This window comes from Nestor notabilis, unplaced genomic scaffold, assembly GCF_000696875.1.
Source record: "Nestor notabilis isolate BGI_N333 unplaced genomic scaffold, ASM69687v1 scaffold5577, whole genome shotgun sequence".
Classification (NCBI taxonomy): domain Eukaryota; kingdom Metazoa; phylum Chordata; class Aves; order Psittaciformes; family Psittacidae; genus Nestor; species Nestor notabilis.
In genome coordinates this window covers 16,155-34,472 of record NW_009935046.1, presented here as the reverse complement: position 1 = coordinate 34,472, position 18,318 = coordinate 16,155, and the positions used below count along the sequence as shown (strand labels likewise).

Sequence of the window (18,318 nt, the reverse complement as noted above, 5' to 3'; positions counted from 1 at the left end):
TAAAAATATGAAATATTACATGTAGTATATAATATATATTCATACATAGACAATAAATAGAAATCTATACAAAAGGTTTTTATACAGATAAAGTTTTCTTCACTAAAGAGGAAAAACTCAATAGCAAATACTGTTCTTCACTGGGATAGAAAAACCAAGAGCCAAAATGTGCCTTCCAGAAGTACCAAATCAACACGATTTCTACATGACTTTTTTAAGAGGGCATAGAAAGGACCTGTATTTTTTTCTCTTTCTCTGTCAGCTCACAGATCTCATTTATGGAACTTTTTAATGAATTCCTTGTGCTCTTCAAGAACAATCCAGTGGTACAGAAAAAAAATCAAATTGGTAGCTATGGAATTAGATGCTCAGTTGTATACATCTACTACCTAAATGCACACTTTCAAGCAAAAAGCAAGAACAGCAACAGTATGAGTGCACAAATGAGACACGGATGCACAGCAGCTAGCTGGCCACACACTGATATGTAAATACACATTTGCATATAAGCTTTTGATGCTGGAATGCCAGAAAATTAAATATAATCCTGTCATTTGCAGAGACTGAAAACCAGCACTGCTGGTGCTGCTGCCATTCTCACTGCAACATGCTGCGGGTCAAAGATGAGGAGGGGAAAATACACTACTGCAAGCAGATTTTATCAGATGCTTTTTAGTTTACAAAACGCTTTCTGTGATGGCACTGTGAACTCTGTCTTGTACAGTTAATGCTCTGTTCTCTGGCTACTAGATACTGGGGCTTGGCAACATACCTGTGCTTGTAGTCCTTTAATACCCTGTTAGTATAAAAGGTAGCAGCATCATTCATCTCCTTGACATAAGGGCCTGGTTTAGGAGACTAGGACCATCAAACCATGGTAGCAGGAAATAACAGAAGGAGAAAGGAAGTAAAACATTAGTCAGACACTTTCCCTGATGTACTAGGTGTATTACAGAACACCGTCTTGGGTGTAGTAGACTGAAGAACTGTGCAGATGAGACTGCAGAGTTCTGCAAGATTTGAAACTATTCTGGGCCACACCATCCAGAAGCACATTTAAAACCCTCCCAACCACCCTGTGTGTCACTCACCACTGCTATCCACCCAAGGGCAGGTATGCTTTCACTGACAGCTGAGAGGTGGTTGAACATTATACTTCCTCTGTTCCTTTCTCTGAAGTTCTGGATTTCCTGAATCTTCTCTGATATTGGCTTGAGAAGCATTGCCACCTCGTTCTGGGGAAAAAAAGAAAATGAAAAGACAACACTGCTGTTACAGTGGGTGGTCAAAAACCACCCTGTGGTTTAACACTGTCCTCCTGCGCATTGATTTAACAGCTGGAAAGAAAGGTCAGCATATTCTCTACATTAAAGTAACAATTTAATTATCCTCCTCTGGTTGAAGTGGCAAAATGCACGGACATTAATTATTAATAATGTGTTACAGCAAAAATTGTTCTCAGCACTGGTAGCATTTTTACATGCTGCCCAGGTTAAGACCTATAAAGACCCCATAGCTCAGAGTTATCAGAATGCTTGGTTTTTTCATCTGAACCCCTGGAACTTTTTGGGAGGCTTTATACTGGCTTGAGTTTTTAATTTATTAACCAAGTTGTTCTTTCTATAAGAAACACAAACTACTTGGTAGGTTAAGTGGCTTCTTATCACCTGGCAACAAGACCGAGAAAGTAATACACTGAAAGCAATACCAATTTCAGCTTTCCATATTGGTAAGTTTTAATGTTTTAATTTCCTTTGGCTGCAAGTAACGTGGCAGGATTTCATGGGAAACATGCTGCCTGCAAGCCATGGCTTGGTGAAATTCTCCTGTGTTAATCAGAAACAAATGGTATCCAGGGGAATGACTGTTGAGCGGAAGGAATAGTGTCTGGAGTGAAGAGAAAAGCAGAATGAACATAGAAGCTAACCAGCCTCTTTCCTGTGCAAAGTGAATGCTAATCACACTGGCCCAGTGTCTCAGAAAAAAAGAATTTAGAGCACTAACTTATGGGGAAAAATCTTCCACCACTCAGAAACAGCACATTGAGGGACAAGGAGTCATTAGTTTACAATCAAAACAACTGCTGTACCTTGCAACGCTACAAAATGTTTCTATAAAACCAGTCCAATTCTTTATTGCAAAATGATGCCTGCAGAACCTGTACAATGTCCCACCAAAGAGAGTGCACTGTTCTGGTTTTCCCTGGCACTTCACTCAAAGATCACTCAGGATGTAGCAGAACAGAATGTTTTTTCTCACCTTTTCTCAGGACTACTTCTTTAATGGAACTAAGTGGTTGTTGGAGACACCTAATCCTCATACTCTTGAACACTAATGTTGTCATGACACACACCAGATGATGTGTGCAGACGTCCTGCTTCATCTCTGTCGTCTGTAAGGTATTTCTTTTCACCCTCCCATAAGACCTCAGCTTTCAGAATTGTATGTCACCTTAAAACAAGCATGTCTGCTATGGCTCAACATAGGTCATGTGGCTATGTAATTTTGAGAGAGGCCTATGCATCTGTAATGCATGCATATATTTGGTCTTCTACAACAAAGTGGATTGGGAGAAAACAAATATTTACAATCTTGTGGGAGATGTAAAGAGTTTTTGTTGATGGCTTAATGACCAGCGTAAGTCATTAAGTCTGAAAAAGCCCTGAAACCTCCATGATTTGTAGTTCTCAAAAGCTGATTTTGTTGCCATAACATGATAAAGTCTGCAGGAATTCTTCTTTCTAATTTTTGCTTGTTTACAGCACACTGCAGCTGGTCGGTTCTTTCTTATTTTGCAGGGAAATCTTTCAAGTATGACAGTAGTTAACAAAACTGAAATTTAAGAAAGTGCTTGTTCTGCTTTGATATTATGCCAGTTTTCCTCCCATAAAGTCTAAGGGATATTTACAGTCCTTAGCTTACTGTGAATCTTCATGGCCCAGTTCCAGCCAAAGAGACTATCAGGGCTAAAAATACAGCTCAACAGATGCCTGGTATATCTAGACAGCACTGGGAGGCAGCACGTTTCTGTGGATAGGGCAAAGAAGTGGGAGTCCATAAATGGGGGTTCTCTTTGCAGATCTCCCACCAAATTATCATCAGGTTTCAGGAAAGCTGTGTTACCTTTCTGTGCTTCAACCTCCCTATACAAGGAACTGTTTTATTTTGTAGAACACTTTGATATCTACTGATAAGAAGGCAGAATTAAGGCCAAACATTTTCCTGAATGGTACTGTAAGACCCACACCTCCTACTCCTCCAAGAAAAACTCCGAACCACTTTTGTGAGGGTTTTCCATCAATGGCACAGACAGAATTTCTATCCCTCAGAACACAGCACTTAACCTGTTCAGTCAATCAACCGTTTATAAAAATGTAGTGGATTTATGTAATTTCACAGAAATAGTGCCCCGTGGGAGCTTTAAAGGTGATACATATGTCACTAAGGAAAGTGGCTCAAAGCAATCATTCACTTGGCACTGTAGTGACACCAGAAAGAGCCATGAAGAGCCTGAGGCTTTGCTGAGCTCTATCTCATGTGAGATGGGCACATCAGTCCAGCCTGCCTTCCCCTTGCTGTGTCCTCAGCCTGGTTCTGCAATCAGTGCTGCCTGCCTGGTTGCACAAAATGTGTGTGAGTGTTTGGGCAAGCTTCTCATGATCCAAGTTTCTGTGTTAGGGTTGGATACTGAGGAATACCAGACTGCAAGGAATCACTTCATTGAGTCCTGTCTCCCTGTAATCAGATCTAAATTTCTAGTTAGTGATTAAACTGCAGATGAATTACAGTGTATATGGCATATGGGTATAGAAAGGTTCATTAATTCTGTCAGTAATCAGTCTTATTTGGCTCTACAATGCAGAACCAGTTGTGCTGAGGGTTCTACAAAAATAATCTCTTTATTGCAATGAATATTAAACCAGATGATTGCTAATAAAATTATTGTCTATACTGTATCTCTAAGACAAAATGAATTCAAGGAGATGAATCAGAGCTGTTGGAAAAATCTGCAGAATGCCTTTGGCATGTGCTAGATAAAATTTCTTGTCATTTAAGGCACAGCACAGTTGTTTAACAGAGATTTAAGAGTCTTTGTATAAACACCATTCCTATTATAATATCAGTTTTGCTGAAATGTTTAAAAATGCAACAGTGGAACCATTTAGAAATATCAAAACTAGCTCGCAGTGTGCCTTTGTCCTTTTTTATGAATTATTAAAACCAGATGGTCTTTTAAGATATTAATACCTAAACAACCAGCCAGCTTTGATCGAGGTCTTACAATTCTTATTAGAAAATCACGAGTAGTAGGACTACAGCAATGATTAGTGAAAACACTCCAAGAAAGTTACAGCAAGCAACAAGAACTGCCTTAAGGCTTTGGCTTCAGAGACTTAACATGTTGTCTCAGCCCAGGCTCATAAAATGGCCTGGCACACCAGTATTCCAACAGACCACACCAAACAGACTTTCTTCTTCTTCTCATTTTTGTAATATTCACATGAGAAGTTCCCCAAAGGACAGGTTTAACAGGACTGGGTCACGTGGATTTAATTCAGGAGAATGGCCAAACTTCTGGTGGTTATAATTCTTGTGATTTGCCTGTGAAGTCACAACTGAGTGGCTTGCTTAAACTTTGGCTGCTTGAGCCAGTGATTACTTGAAAATCTCAGCTTTAATTTGAGAGAACAGGTATTTTCTCAGAATTATTCTTGTTCAGAAACCTGCCAGCATGAATCACAAAGGCACAAAAGCCAGCAGGTAAATAAAAATACAGTTTTTAAAGATCTTACATATTTTTAAGCTAATTTTACATGGGTTTGAGGGCAAGATTGTTTACTGAAGAATTTTTATGTTGATGGGTAGCAACACAATTCAGGCCTCACTATTACACTGTTTAAATCAACCTGACCTATTATGAAAAAAACATGGCAAGGGCACAAATACCCTTTTAAGTTATGCTAACTGAGGGGGTGGCAACCTTTGGCATAGGAGCAGTAAAAGAAAGCTAACAGCATTTGGGATCAGCAGCCCCTTCATTTTCCTCAGCTGCAACCTGAACAGCATGACTACAACCTTTATTCCAGGGTCTATGCTTCTGTTATTTTCTTCTGTGAGTTCAAATCTCCATCATACTTATGCTGTATTTTTCACAGGCAAGTTTGAAACATGGAGTTGATTTGAATCAGCTGTCTTTGTGTATGTTGGCAAGTAGTGCAGCCTATTAGGAATGGTTCTGTAGAGCAAAACAGTTGGTGCTGAGGACCTGACATTCACACTGTGTTTGTTGGGGGCTATTTTGGACTAGGTGTAAACTGCGGTTTAGGTGCTGTCTGGGAGTGTATCTTCTGTTTCACTTCATCAGAAAGATACCCATTTTGTCTACCCTAAGACTGCTCTGCAATGTGAAGCACAGCATACTAAATAGGGCTGATTTAAAGGAACAATATAGTCCCACTGTGAATTAAAACAGTAACGCAGACACAGCCATTATCTCTGCAAATCATCCTTTCAAGGGATGAAAGATGCAATGGATAGCATCCACCACACTCAGTTCTAACAATGTGAAAGGTGAGTGTCTCTTCTCAGCTGAGTTTTGATTCCCTCATTGTAAATGAAGAAAGAGATGCCCCTGAGGAATTCTTTCCACCTATTAATAGATGTTAGAAGACTAGATAATAGAAGACTAATAGATGTGAAGAATGTGCTCTAGAGGTTCTGCCATTTACTTTAAAGAGAGCCTAAAGACACCTTACACAACATGCCTGCCTTGACAGTCAAAGCTGATCAGCAGAACCCCATCCTGTGTCTATAGGAATAAGATACTGGTAGCTTCAGTGACCACCAGTAAGATGCATTTCAGCTATGAGTGGCTATGATTCTAGAACTAAAATAGTTTTACATTAACTATAATTTCCCGTATTTTGTAATAGGCGATCTGTAAAGAACACTTTAAAATTTAAGTTAGTGCCTTTTTGTATATTTGTGGTTTAAGAAAGGCTTGTCTTTTTTGTTGTAGCTGTGTGTCAACAGTCTGAATGGAATCAGTGTTCAGATTAGGCCATGGGATAAACTTTCTTTAAGTGTACAGAAAATTTATTTATTTTCCAGAGGTGAATCTAAGCTAGTTGGTAACTTTGAGCTCCCCAGTGCTGCATCCAGAGTCCTCAAATGCTTACTTTTTTTTCCCCTTCTCATTATTACTTCCAAAGTGCAATACTACCAGCTTCTGTTGGCAGCTGACAAACTGTTCTTTTAGTACTGCCTATCTCCATCTCTCCTTGCAGAAAGTATTTCATATTTGTTATCAGTTTTACTCTTAAACTTGCAGTATAACCGACTGCACCTTAATCCAACTCTTTGCAAGCATTTTCTGATTGGCAGTAGAGACCATCAGTGAGATTTTTCTCTATGATCACTACATTCATGTCCCCCTGATATTTTCAGGCTTCAAAGGTCTCCTCCTACCTAACTACAGAGAGACATTTATTATGGTCTCATTTTCTTAGACTGTAGCTTTTCAACATAGTGGTGTAAAAAGTGTTTGATTTGTTTGTCAATAGTACAGGTTCTGCCACTTCAACTCACTGCTGTGCAACAGCACAACTACAACCCAGAGAGAGAAATCTGCAGAAATGTTTGGTCAGCTTCATTAGCACAGAAGCTCAGACACATTTGTTTGCTTCCAAAGTGACCTAATTGGTATTTGGCTTTTAATCCTCTTAGATACCACATAAATTCTCAATCTAACATCCAGTATTAGCTGTAGCAATTTTGTGCTTTGTGAAAAAAAAATCAGGGAAGACCAGACCATAACCCCACATCACAGATTACTAGTTTAGTCATTTGTGGGTTTATTTTGAAATGCAAACTTGGAGGGCAGGCAAGTGGAGAGAAAAGTGAAAGACAAATAGCTTTCAAGCAGTGGAGAAATCCAGAGCCTGATGCGAACTGCATGCATCAGTCTACAGCAGTGCAGAATTACACACAATGATTTCAGCCAGGACTCTGGCTGGTTTTTAATTGGACTCGAATACTGTATGTATTGTTTTCCAGTCCACTACAGTTCTCCGTGGGCAGTATATTCAGCAGAAGAAGGGTCCTTCTGCTTTAGGCACACAGGCAACATCCCACACTTAATCAACAAGAACAATTACACTTATGAACTGTTTTCAACCTTTTGATTTACTACTCTTCGATTTCTGCTGCTATGATCATAGTCCATGTCAGTGGATTCCAGGGCATTCCAGGTAGTTTGTTTGTTCACAATATCTGAGATCTGACGAGCCTATGCTAAGTAGGTTTCACATGGGATATGTCCCAGCACAGGGATGTTAGATGGTACAGCCTTCCAGCTTTGGACATTCATGTGGTTGACCTGAGATCTCCCCAGAGGCAAACTATAAGACTGCTAACTCTTTAGGTTAGCCCTGGAGACTGCTAACTTTCAGAATTCAAAAATCATTGGTTGTGGTCTGATTTAGACCACTTACTTAAATTAGAAAAATTGAAGTAACCTGTGAACCAAAAAGCCCTGCTTTCCAGTGAGCTGTATCCTCAGTGCTTTCCCTTTTAGAAGATGATGTGCAGTCCAGAAATCCTGGGAAACAATTGTGTAGCACAGAGAAGGGAGTGCGCTGTTTTGGATTTGTGTTCAGCAGAAACAATGAGTATGAAAATGGGAAAGGGAGTGTCCCATCAGCATAGCTCAGTGGGGTCTGACATGGTGCAGTTTGAATATGAACGCTACTACAGGGATTGAAAACTAGCCTGGTGATTTTAGGGCATTATTTTAGGACACAGCAGAATTCCAGTAAGAGTCTGTAGGAGTCCCAGAATTGCTTAGCAGGTATATCAGAGGAGGAGCTGTACAAAATAGAGAGTATCATCTTCAGTAATGTCTTCCTTATGTGGTGATGCTGTTCTTAGTACAAGTACAGATGTACTGGAGTAAACGAGTGCAAGGAGCCTTTGCTTACTGGAGTCTGGTTCCTGCACAGAATACGAACTCCTGGAGAGTCGGTGCCTGGTGGTGTTGATGTGAGCCAGTCTAGAGGTGTGCAGTAATGTGCATTTCTGGCTCTATTTCTCTTCCATACAGGCTGGGAGATGTAGCACCGATCGTGGCTCTTCTGTATTCCCTGGATCCCTAGGTGTCTCTGGGCCTTCTTATGGATCAACGCACTGGCCCTGGGACAGAACTGAAAATGCATCTATCTATCTTTACATTGCAGGGGCTATTGACCTGGGAGTTTTGGCAGACACAAGTGAGGAAAGAGAAATGGTACAAGGATACCTACAGAAATTTATAGGAAAGACACTGAGGTGCTGTAGCATGTCTGAAGAAGGGCAACAAAGCTTTTGAAGGATTTAGAGCACAAGTCTTAGGAGGAATGTCTGAGGCAACTGGGATTGTTTAGTCTGGAGAAGAGAAGGCTCGGGGGGACCTTACCACCCTCTACAACTACCTGAAAGGAGGCTGCAGTGAGGTTGGTGTCAGTCTCTTCTCCCAAGTAACAAGCGATAGGACAGAGGGAAATGGCCTCAAGTTGTGCCAGGGGAGTTAGATTGAATATTAGGAAAAATTGCTTCAGCAAAAGGGTTGTCAAGCATTGGAACAGGCTACCCTGGGAAATGGTTGAGTCACCATCCCTGGAGGTATTTATAAGGCATGTAGATGTGGCACTTAGTGCCACATCTACATCTAAACCACATGGTTTAGTGGTGGACTTGGCAGTGTTAAGTTTATGGTTGGACTTGATGATCTTAAAGCTCTTTCCAGCCTAAATGATTCTATGATCAGAAAATATCATGAACTTGAGGCTGGTTAAATGCAGCTGAGTGCCTCTGAGACAAAATTGTGAGATAAGAGGTGTTAGGGGGGTGTCTGGACCTGAAACTGAGTAAGAGTTTGCAACAATATCCAAAAATTGGCCTGTGAACACTGTAAGGCAGCAGGCTAGCAACTGAAAAATGTCAGTTGGTCCATCACTGTGTGACCACATGTCGTATGCAGTTGTAGGCTTGCTGATAACAGAAGTATGTTAACGGTTTGGCAAGATTTCAGAGAAAAGGAGGGGGGAAGGGGCTGCCTTTGGAGATCAGGACTCTCAGGCTCTGCCCATGTCACTCTTGGCACCTTCTGTAAGACCTGAGGACCTTAAAAGGACTGGACCAAATTCTTCCTTAAGCTATTTCTAGATATAGATGTGCAGGTTTGCAGCAGTCAACTGAGTAGGATAGCAACAAAACTTGGCTCAAACTTTTGCTTAAGTAATAAATTAACAATGTGAGCAGTATACTACTCTTTATATTTTTGGAAAACAGTAAGGGTGATCCCGGTAAATATGAGGAAAAGTGATGGGAAATGGAATGACATAAACAAGTCAAGGTAATTAGAAAACAAATGCTCCTAGGATGCAGAATAGGAGTCCTGTTATTGAAATACTTTAATAATAGAAGAGAGAAAAAAATGAACAATCTTATACTGACAGAGAGCAGGGAACTGTAAATCTTCATCTTTGATTTCTATATAAAAATTCTGAGAATTAATGGTTTATTCAAAGAAATTGCCACAACTATTCTACTCCTGCAATAGATTTTTTGTTTGGCTATAAGAAATTAAAAGCCTCAGGATTTGTTCTCATGGCTCAAAGTCTAACTTCAAATGCAGTTTCTTGGCTTTCAGTGGGGATATTTTTCCCCTTTTCTACGAAAAAAAGGGAAAGCTTTCCTTTACCTCTCACTTTCTTCACCCCTCTCCTCCCACCTGTGTGTTGAATCTGGATATTTAAGATAGATACTTAATTGGAATGTTTGTCTGCACAATGTTAGTAATTAAATCCATGAGCTCTGGCAGTCATGTGAACTCAGCATTATTTTTTAATAAGAAATTACATACTCATTTATAATCTGAATTGCATCTGTTGTTTAAACCTGTTTGTAGGACTTCTTACCACAAGTGTGCTCATCTGGATATGCTTATATTGATTCACAGAAAAACTTATCTATCTCATTAACTGGTTCCCAGTATGGGAACAATGGATCACTCACACCCTCAAGCAACTCTCAAAATTGTTTGAACTCTTAAAGTGGAATGAAACAACTCATAAAGTCAGTATGTAAGTTACGATTTGCGAAGACTTCAGTGCAGTGACTCTGAGCAGTGATCTCATACATGTTAGTATTCATGACTATAAATTAAACAAACTTGCTCAAGAACACTAATAACTTTTTAAATCATTATTCAATAAAAGAATATTGTTTCAATCAATTAGAACTGTATGTGGCTTAGAGTATGTGGAATAGAAAATTCAGATCCAAACTTTTTCATAGAGTTGTATGAAAGTTTATGTTAAAATCCATGTTCTGAATTGCTCAAGCAACATGTAAATGTATGGTCTCAAAACACCTTTTTAAACAGCTTCTCACAGAATACAGCAATATTCTAATTTATTTCCCTTTTCCATCTTCTCTGTACTATCTATGTAGAGTAAACAATTTATAGTAGACATTTTTTGGCTTTAATGTTTGAAGTTTGGCGTCAGAAAGTGATTTCTAATAAGTGGATGAACTGAAGAATCCCATCTTGTTGAATGAGCCTGTATCCAGCAGTCATTAGCTGGGACATACACAAACAGGAATATCAACCAGTGGTTTTGTCATGTGATCTCTTCCACTGCACATACAAATATAGAACATGACCATAAAAAGTAACAGAACATGCTCTCTGCAAAGTAATTTATTGCAGTTGATGCTGGATTGGTATGCCAGCTGGAATTACCTTCTCGGCTCCTACTATTTTCACATATACAGATAATACAAGGCTGTGCACTGCAACAGATTCCAAATGAAAAAAATATCAACATTATTAACAAGAAGCAAAACTCTGCCAAAGCAACTCCAGCAAGCTTAACTGTTTGAAAATGTTTGCTAGTGATTCATAGCGGGAGTTAAAGAGCTAAATGAATATTAGGGCTTCAACATTTTCATAGGGGGAAAAAAGACTGCTTTTTGTACGAGATACATTTCTCTCTTTGCTGAGCACAAAACAAAACAAAAATCTAAGGATTATTATACCTATAGGAGCTTTCTTTTTTGTTTGAATTCCTTATTCATTAGCTTGTAAGCTGCAAGAGCTGAGCTAATTTATTTTTCCAGGGCATTTTCCCCTCCCTCTTCTTTTTTTTTAAAGGCACCAAGTATGACATCCCAACATGACAGGAACTCAGTAAATCCCCTCAGTCTCCACACCGCTGTCTCTGAATGTCTACAAAGCTACTATGCCATAATTGCAACTCGCTGGCTCATTCACAGCTTTACATTATAAAGCAAACAGTCTAGACAGCTGAATGACAGAATTACTCTCTTTTCTCTTGCATTTATAGATATGCTGTCATCTTCATTTGCTTTTCTCTACTCTGTGCATTCTGGTACACTAATGATTAGCTTTCCTGTTTGGATTCCACACTGACTCCATGGCTCTAGGCTATAAATACAACCAGAACCTAGATGACATCACGTCAACAAGGTCCTGGGGGGTGAGGGGAAGGACCCCTGCTTCTTTCCTTCTTCTGGGTTAGCTGATGATAAACAGCTTTTTCAAAATGTTTAACCAATGTGGCTTTACATTGGGGCTTTCTTCCCCACTACGATAGAAATATAAAAAGCCTAGTGCCTGGAACTATCACTTTCTGCAGTGGAAAATACTGTTCAAGTCACACAAAATAGGCAGCCTTCAATTATTTTTAAGTCCATCTATAGTATAGCTGAATGTACCTGTGCAAAAAATACGTGCAAAGAAGACAAAAGGAATGCATAACAACATATGTTTGCCTATAAAAAATGTGTACACAGCAGTCTTTATGTTAACAAAACTTAAGTAACTGGACTGGGTTGGTCCTTAGTGAGAAAGAAACTTTAGTCTTTAATATTCCTGGTATTTTAACTCTGGAATGATGTGTACGCATGTGTCATGTGGCATCTCCTCAGTGCTAAAAGATAGTTAAATGATAAAAGTATACTTTCTTGCCTTTAGCAAGTTGCAGAAATCTATGCAAGCCTGATAACATGCAACTAAGATGTATGGATACATATGGCCAAGGTTTTTATTATTTACTGCTTTTCTTAATGCTTCCATAACTGTCATTCTGGATTCCTGGAGAACCTCTTCCTACACATTTTTGTTTGTTTGTTCGTTTTGCTTGTTTTGTTGCTGTTTTTAAATGAAAGTTTCTAAACTTGACAGTTCAAAAAATCTCAAAGCCTTGACTTGAGGCCAGAAAGTTGTAAGGGTGAAAGTGGGGAGAAGCCACTGCCATTCTCACTTAAAAAGCAGAGAAAATCATACCGATAGCACATCAGCACAGGAGGCCAAACTGAGCCACAGCTTCTGCTCTTGCCGGAGCTGGGACAATAGCAACACTTCAGAACTATGCACTACCTTGTGGGCCATCAGAAACTGTTCATTGCAGAATATTTTACCTATGAGCATGAAAAGTTTTGTGGGCCACTGAGTGCAATTGTATTCACAGACAATATAAATGACTGCCTGAGGCCTGCACCAATGGGAATTTTGCCTGTTCTCTGTGAGTCATGACCCACTTTTACTCCAGGAGATCAGGGACAGCTGGAAAACAACTGATCCTTTCTTGCTCAGAGCTCTATAAATCTCAAGTCTTGCCTGGAATATCTGTGGCTTTTTTTTTTTCCTTGGCTATCTTTGCCATTAAAACATACTGATTAGAAAATCTTTTTATTTGTGTCTCTAAGAACAAGAGTGACAGCAAAATTGAAGTACTTTATACCAGTTGCTGAGAGTTCTGATTTGAAAATACAGAGTTTCATGCACTATGGAGTGGGGAGCAAGTGGAAAAAGACACAACTGAAGGCCATATAGCATCCTTGGGGGGCTAGCAAAAAGCTGTTCTATTCCATGGCATTTCCAGCTTCCAGAGAAACACTGCAAGTGAAGCTTTCGTTCTCTGCACACTCCAGAAAGGAAGGTTCAATGATGGTCCCACAGAAAGGCTACATAATGGCTATTCCCAGGAATGATAGAGTGCTACTGGTCAAAACCTTGTGCCCTCTAGAAACTATAAATGAGATTTCATAACAGCTCCAACAGCTTTCCTGAGTCTTCTAGGGGAGGATTTAAATAGTTGCCACTAAAGTAAGTACATAAATCAACTTGATATAAATTGTTTTTTTCATTTTCTTGGCAATATGCTTTGCCTGCCTTCCAGAATTGGCCTAACCTGGACCTCAGCTTCGAGAATACTGAGTCTATGGGCCAGTATTGATTTTCCTCTCACTAGCTTATCCCCTGACTTCAAAGACTGTCATACAGGATCCCTGGGGGGCTAGCAAAAAGCTGTTCTATTCCATGGCATTTCCAGCTTGCAGGGAAACACTGATCCCACTTACAGCCATGAAATGGAAACCTCTTTTGGTTTCTTCAATGATCTTATGTGTATCGGTACAGAAAAGGCTCTTAACTCTGCACCATGGCTTTCTCATTATTACAGCACCATGCTAATAAAACTGAAAGCAAGCCTCTAAGTGCAATGCATAAATAAAGAAACAAATAAAAGCAAATGCAGGGATTGATAACATATAGGAGTACAGCCTTTTTAATACATTGCCTCTTGCAACTCTAGGTCACTTTTCTTACCTCTTGAGGCTCTTGACATTGGGATGCTAACACCAGGAAAGACCTCTGCGCTTGGAAAGCAGCACGTACCATCTCTGCCTGTAACAAAAGGAGGAATATAAATTAAAGCTTAGCCTGTAACCTCCAATACCTCTTCTTGGCAGCTCAAAGTCAAGTGTGACAGCTCAAATCTTTCTTGATGCTTCTCATCTAAATCACAGCAACACTGACTGGAAGAAATGTATTACAGTACTGGCTTAGCTATAATTTTTTTTTGAAATCTAAGGTTAAGTTCCCTATCTTCTTCAGATAGGAAATAAAATGAGTTGATATGCAGTCTTTTGGTTATCATTTATAAGATTAGTCGCAGGACTTAATTTTAACACTTCAGAAAATGCCTCAGTATTTTAATGGTGGTGTTTATGCTTCAGTGCATGATAACAATTTATTACTGTCAAGAACAGCAACATGCAAACTTTCTGTTGGACTGTAACTTAGGCTGTAGGGAAGTTTAAGAAGAGTTGGGCTTGGCATATTCGCTGAGGGACTATGTTATAATTCATTCCTTGCCTCTCCTCTCTCAGCACACCCTCAGACTAATGGCTATGAGAGATGGTGGGTGAAGGTTTTTGTAGAATATTCCCCCACAGAACTCTATAATTTGGATTAAAGCTGCATGTGACAACCTTTTAACGTGCTAACGGTGTGGAGGGGAGGTAAATCTCTACACTCACAGGTGCTCCCTACTGTTCAAATTTCTGGTTTTGGGGTTTTTCTGAACACTACACATTTTCTGTACATTGTGGCTGATGCACGTTGATTAGAATCTAATCACTGCTTCAGTATCACCTATACCTCATTCAGGTGAATCAGTAGTGACTAGGAGAAAGCATTATTGGAATAGAAAAGAACTATTCATAGCTGGTATATACTGCTAAATAAAACCCAACCTAAACCAAATGCTGTTAAATTAATCTAATCTGATATGAATGGGTGCATTTATAATGATTTTGTGAAAGGGTGGGAAAGCGCATGATGTTTTTCCTTGGGGTTTCTTCAATCTAAAAAGAAAACAAGGAAATTTTATATACAGGCCTATGTGGATGCAACTTAAAATACACAGAAGTCAGGGAATTTGAAGATGTAGCAAAGTAAACCAGCCAAATTATATTTATTCATCTTAAAATGTGATGGCATGAATAGAAGATAATCTGTTAGGATGAAAATCACCGCAAGGAAGATATTAAAAGAGGTGCAACTTGGACAGTGTTTGGGGAGAAGGGGCTATTATGGTCTGACAGGCTGAGATTCAGAAGAGGGTAATCATTTCTATAAAGAAAGAAATAAATAAGGGGAAAATTGTATGAGCATAGGAGATTTAAGTCTTCCAGACATAGACATAAATACTATCAATAATAGCAAGGTTTAGATGTTCTTCGGCATTTCAGAAGATAGACTTTTTGGTACAGAAATTCAAGAACAACGAAGTGTGCTATTTTAAGCTTAGTTTTTTTTGAAATAATCTATGTGTGCTAGGCAGGAGGGAGGAATTGTAGGAAAGGGCTGGAGTGCCCTAATGAATAAAGAACTAAAGCAAGATATTTAGAATAATTACAAAACCCCCAAAGAGTGAAAAGAGGCCTTGATTAGCAAGAAGAACTGTTTTTTCAAGAACTATGAAATACAGAAGCAAAGAAATGATGAGTAGAGGCCTTGTTGACATGTACCTTGCACAGAAAAGTAAAACAAAGCTTTTTTGTTTGTTTGTTTTTAGCTACTGGAACAATAAGGAAACAAACCGATAAGGTGAGACTGTGGCAGTGACCTGAAGGGTAAGTTGGGCATGCCTGCATTCTTCTTGAGGTATAGCTTAGCTGTTGTTGAATAAATGATTTTCCCCAATTTCCAGGAAGTTGATGTACATAAAGATATTGAAAGGATGGCTAAAAAGAATGATGATAAATCAATGGGAATTACATCTTTTTAAATGGAAGTCAAATATATGCAGCTTAGTGTAACAAAATCATTTGGTCCATATTATTTTCATTCTAGAGTACTGAAGACTCTGGCAGATGGAAGCACAAGTAGGAAAGATTTAAAATGTGTATCATTTGGAGATAGTAGCAGATGACAGAAATATGCAATGATGGATTGGGCAAATATGCCCAAGAAAAGGTGGAAAATGTCGAGATTTTGTGGCTGTTAGTTTGACTTTGGCACATTTAGAATGGATTTGATATGAGTGATTAAAAACACATATGGAAATTAAAAATGGGAGAGATTACAATGGGATTACCTGCGGTTAAAATCATTACTTTTGGGGATTGTTTAGAGTTTTCAGTTTCTTAGACAAGATAATGTGTCAAAAATGTGGCTTTTTGCATTTTCTTATTATCCTGTACCTATAGGATGTTGTAAACATTCAGTGCTCAGTGGATTAGATATTGGTTTCAAGGCTTGTGCTGTATGCCCAGAATTTATCCAGCCCCAAAAGCTTTTAGTGTGTAGAGATCAGAGGGCTCACACCTCTCACCTTCGAATTTAAATTTTAAGCAAAGGATCCTGCTAACACAATTTTTACACTTTGCAAGCAGAAATTTGTTAAGATTTCTGCCATGGTTTCTTCCTTTTTTTTTTCCCCAACAGCATTAAAAATGGCTTTCTGAGTTTTTCTGTTTCTGAGCATTCAGGACTTCTTTCCGTGCATCCCAATAAAGTAATAGAAGAGCTTCTTCTCATTAAGAATGCATTAGTTCAGTGTATTACCATTCCAATTCTCTCTTGTAGTCTTTGAAATGTGACACTTCATTGCTACCTCCTTCTATTTAACAGGCAGGCTATGTGACTAAGCAGACAGCACTATTTTTTATAGGCAGATGACTCTTTCATTAGACCTCCACATCCAGTGGAAGACTAATGAGTGAAAATGGACCAGGGGGGACTTTTCTCAACAGCTGTGTGGCTCAGACAAAAGACTGCCATGGAACAAATCAGCTGAAACTTTTTCAGTTATAATGAATGGTAGTAATGAAGCCCAAGTGTCAAAAATGTACGGAAATCATGATTAAATTTATCAGAGTAGACTAGACCACAAACTTGCACACGTCTATCTGCAGACAGAAATGGCATGTTTTGGAGTAACAGTAATTTTCAACAGTAAATTTCAACAGTTATCCTTTTGGCATTCTTGGGACTATCTGTGGACACAGCAATCATTAGACAGATTCCTCAGCTAAGGTGAATATTTGAGGGAAGCAAGTTCCTCAAATAATCTCCTACTTTGCTTTTAGCAGTTTGTTCCAGTGGCTGGAGGAGTCGACTGTGACTGTAGACCTGAATGCCAGGACTGTGTGGCATTCCATTCACCACCTCAGTTTCCTCATCAGTAAAGTGTGGAATAAAGTGTCTTAAACCTTCACCTCAGGTGTGTTTGAGAGCTGAGTCAGGTCACTGATATGGCTGGAAGAGCTAAAGTCTGACATGTATGCAACGTCAGCCCAATTCCATGCCTATTGAAACCTGTGGCTGACTACACTGAGTGACCTCTCTGTTGCCATCGCAGTAGCAGCAAAGACAGGCCTCTTTACAGTTAAGCCTACAGAAGTTAATGGAGGAATCATACATATTTAGAAATCATCTTTTTAATAGCAACCGGTTTAACTTTCTCTGTCACAATACAATGTCAACTTCTAATATTTTCCAGAAGCCACTGCTTGAAAAATTGCTAGAGGCCCTGTGAGAGATGTCTAATGGTGATCATGCTTCTGACCTGTTTGAAGTAGTGAGTGCAGATTCCACCCAAACTTGCACTGCTTCAGGCTGAGTAGACATAGATGCACTGAACCTGAAGCTTACAGTTTGCTTTGGCAAAGTTCAATTCTCCAAAGCAGATGTGATTTTAAGATCTGTCTCCTTCTCATTTTAAATATTTCACTCAGTCTAAGTTACCCATCACACTGGTATCCAAGCACTAATAAATATGTGTTATTTATGTGACAACCGTTTGGCAAACTACAAGAAGAAACAGGCACATGCATTCAAATCTCAAGTTACAAGTAAATTCAGTCTTTGGGAAAAAAACAAACAACCTAAATAGAAGAGAAACAAATAAAGGATTTCCTCATGAAATTTAGTAAAAAAAATTACCATATTAACCTGAAAATATTACATTTGTCAAATGTTATTAAATAACATACTTCCTCGGAGTCATAGCAGTGAAAAGCATAATGTAAATATCAGAATCCACTGGATTCTGTTGTTGAAGAATAATACACATCTTCACATATATACTAAATTATATACATATAATGCTAACATTAACAGTGATAATTTGCAAATCAAAATACATGTCTATATACCTTTTGGATTTCTAAAATATACTTAATGACTTCATGCCGAAACCAAATAGTGAAGAGGACATGGGGGAAAAGAAATGGGATTTAGTAGTCCAGAGTTCTAATCACAGTTTCTGCAGAAATAATTTTGGGTCCTTTGGGTCTAGCAAAAGACACCGTGACTGACAGCAAGTAACAACTACAGATGGAACTTCACTGTTATGAGCAAAGACCCCAGTGTTTCTCTAAACGGGAAAGTACTGCAGGAGGAAGAGAAACAGTTTGCCTTTTATATTCTGCTTTCAAGAGCCTCTTCAAAGTGAAGTGGTGAAG

At 39.0% G+C, this 18,318-nt stretch overlaps 1 protein-coding gene across 1 annotated transcript in view; it reads right to left on the bottom strand.

Moving 5' to 3' along the window:
- Nucleotides 1–18,318, bottom strand: part of CAP2 (CAP, adenylate cyclase-associated protein, 2 (yeast)) — a 54,731-nt gene that overhangs the window by 22,132 nt on the left and 14,281 nt on the right. Inside the window, exons 3-5 of the mRNA XM_010017625.1 lie at nt 13,673–13,750; nt 1,092–1,235; nt 773–858 (exon numbers count right to left, since the gene is read on the bottom strand). Coding sequence (XP_010015927.1) covers nt 773–858; nt 1,092–1,235; nt 13,673–13,750 — 308 coding nt within the window. The remainder of the gene's footprint in view (nt 1–772; nt 859–1,091; nt 1,236–13,672; nt 13,751–18,318) is intronic.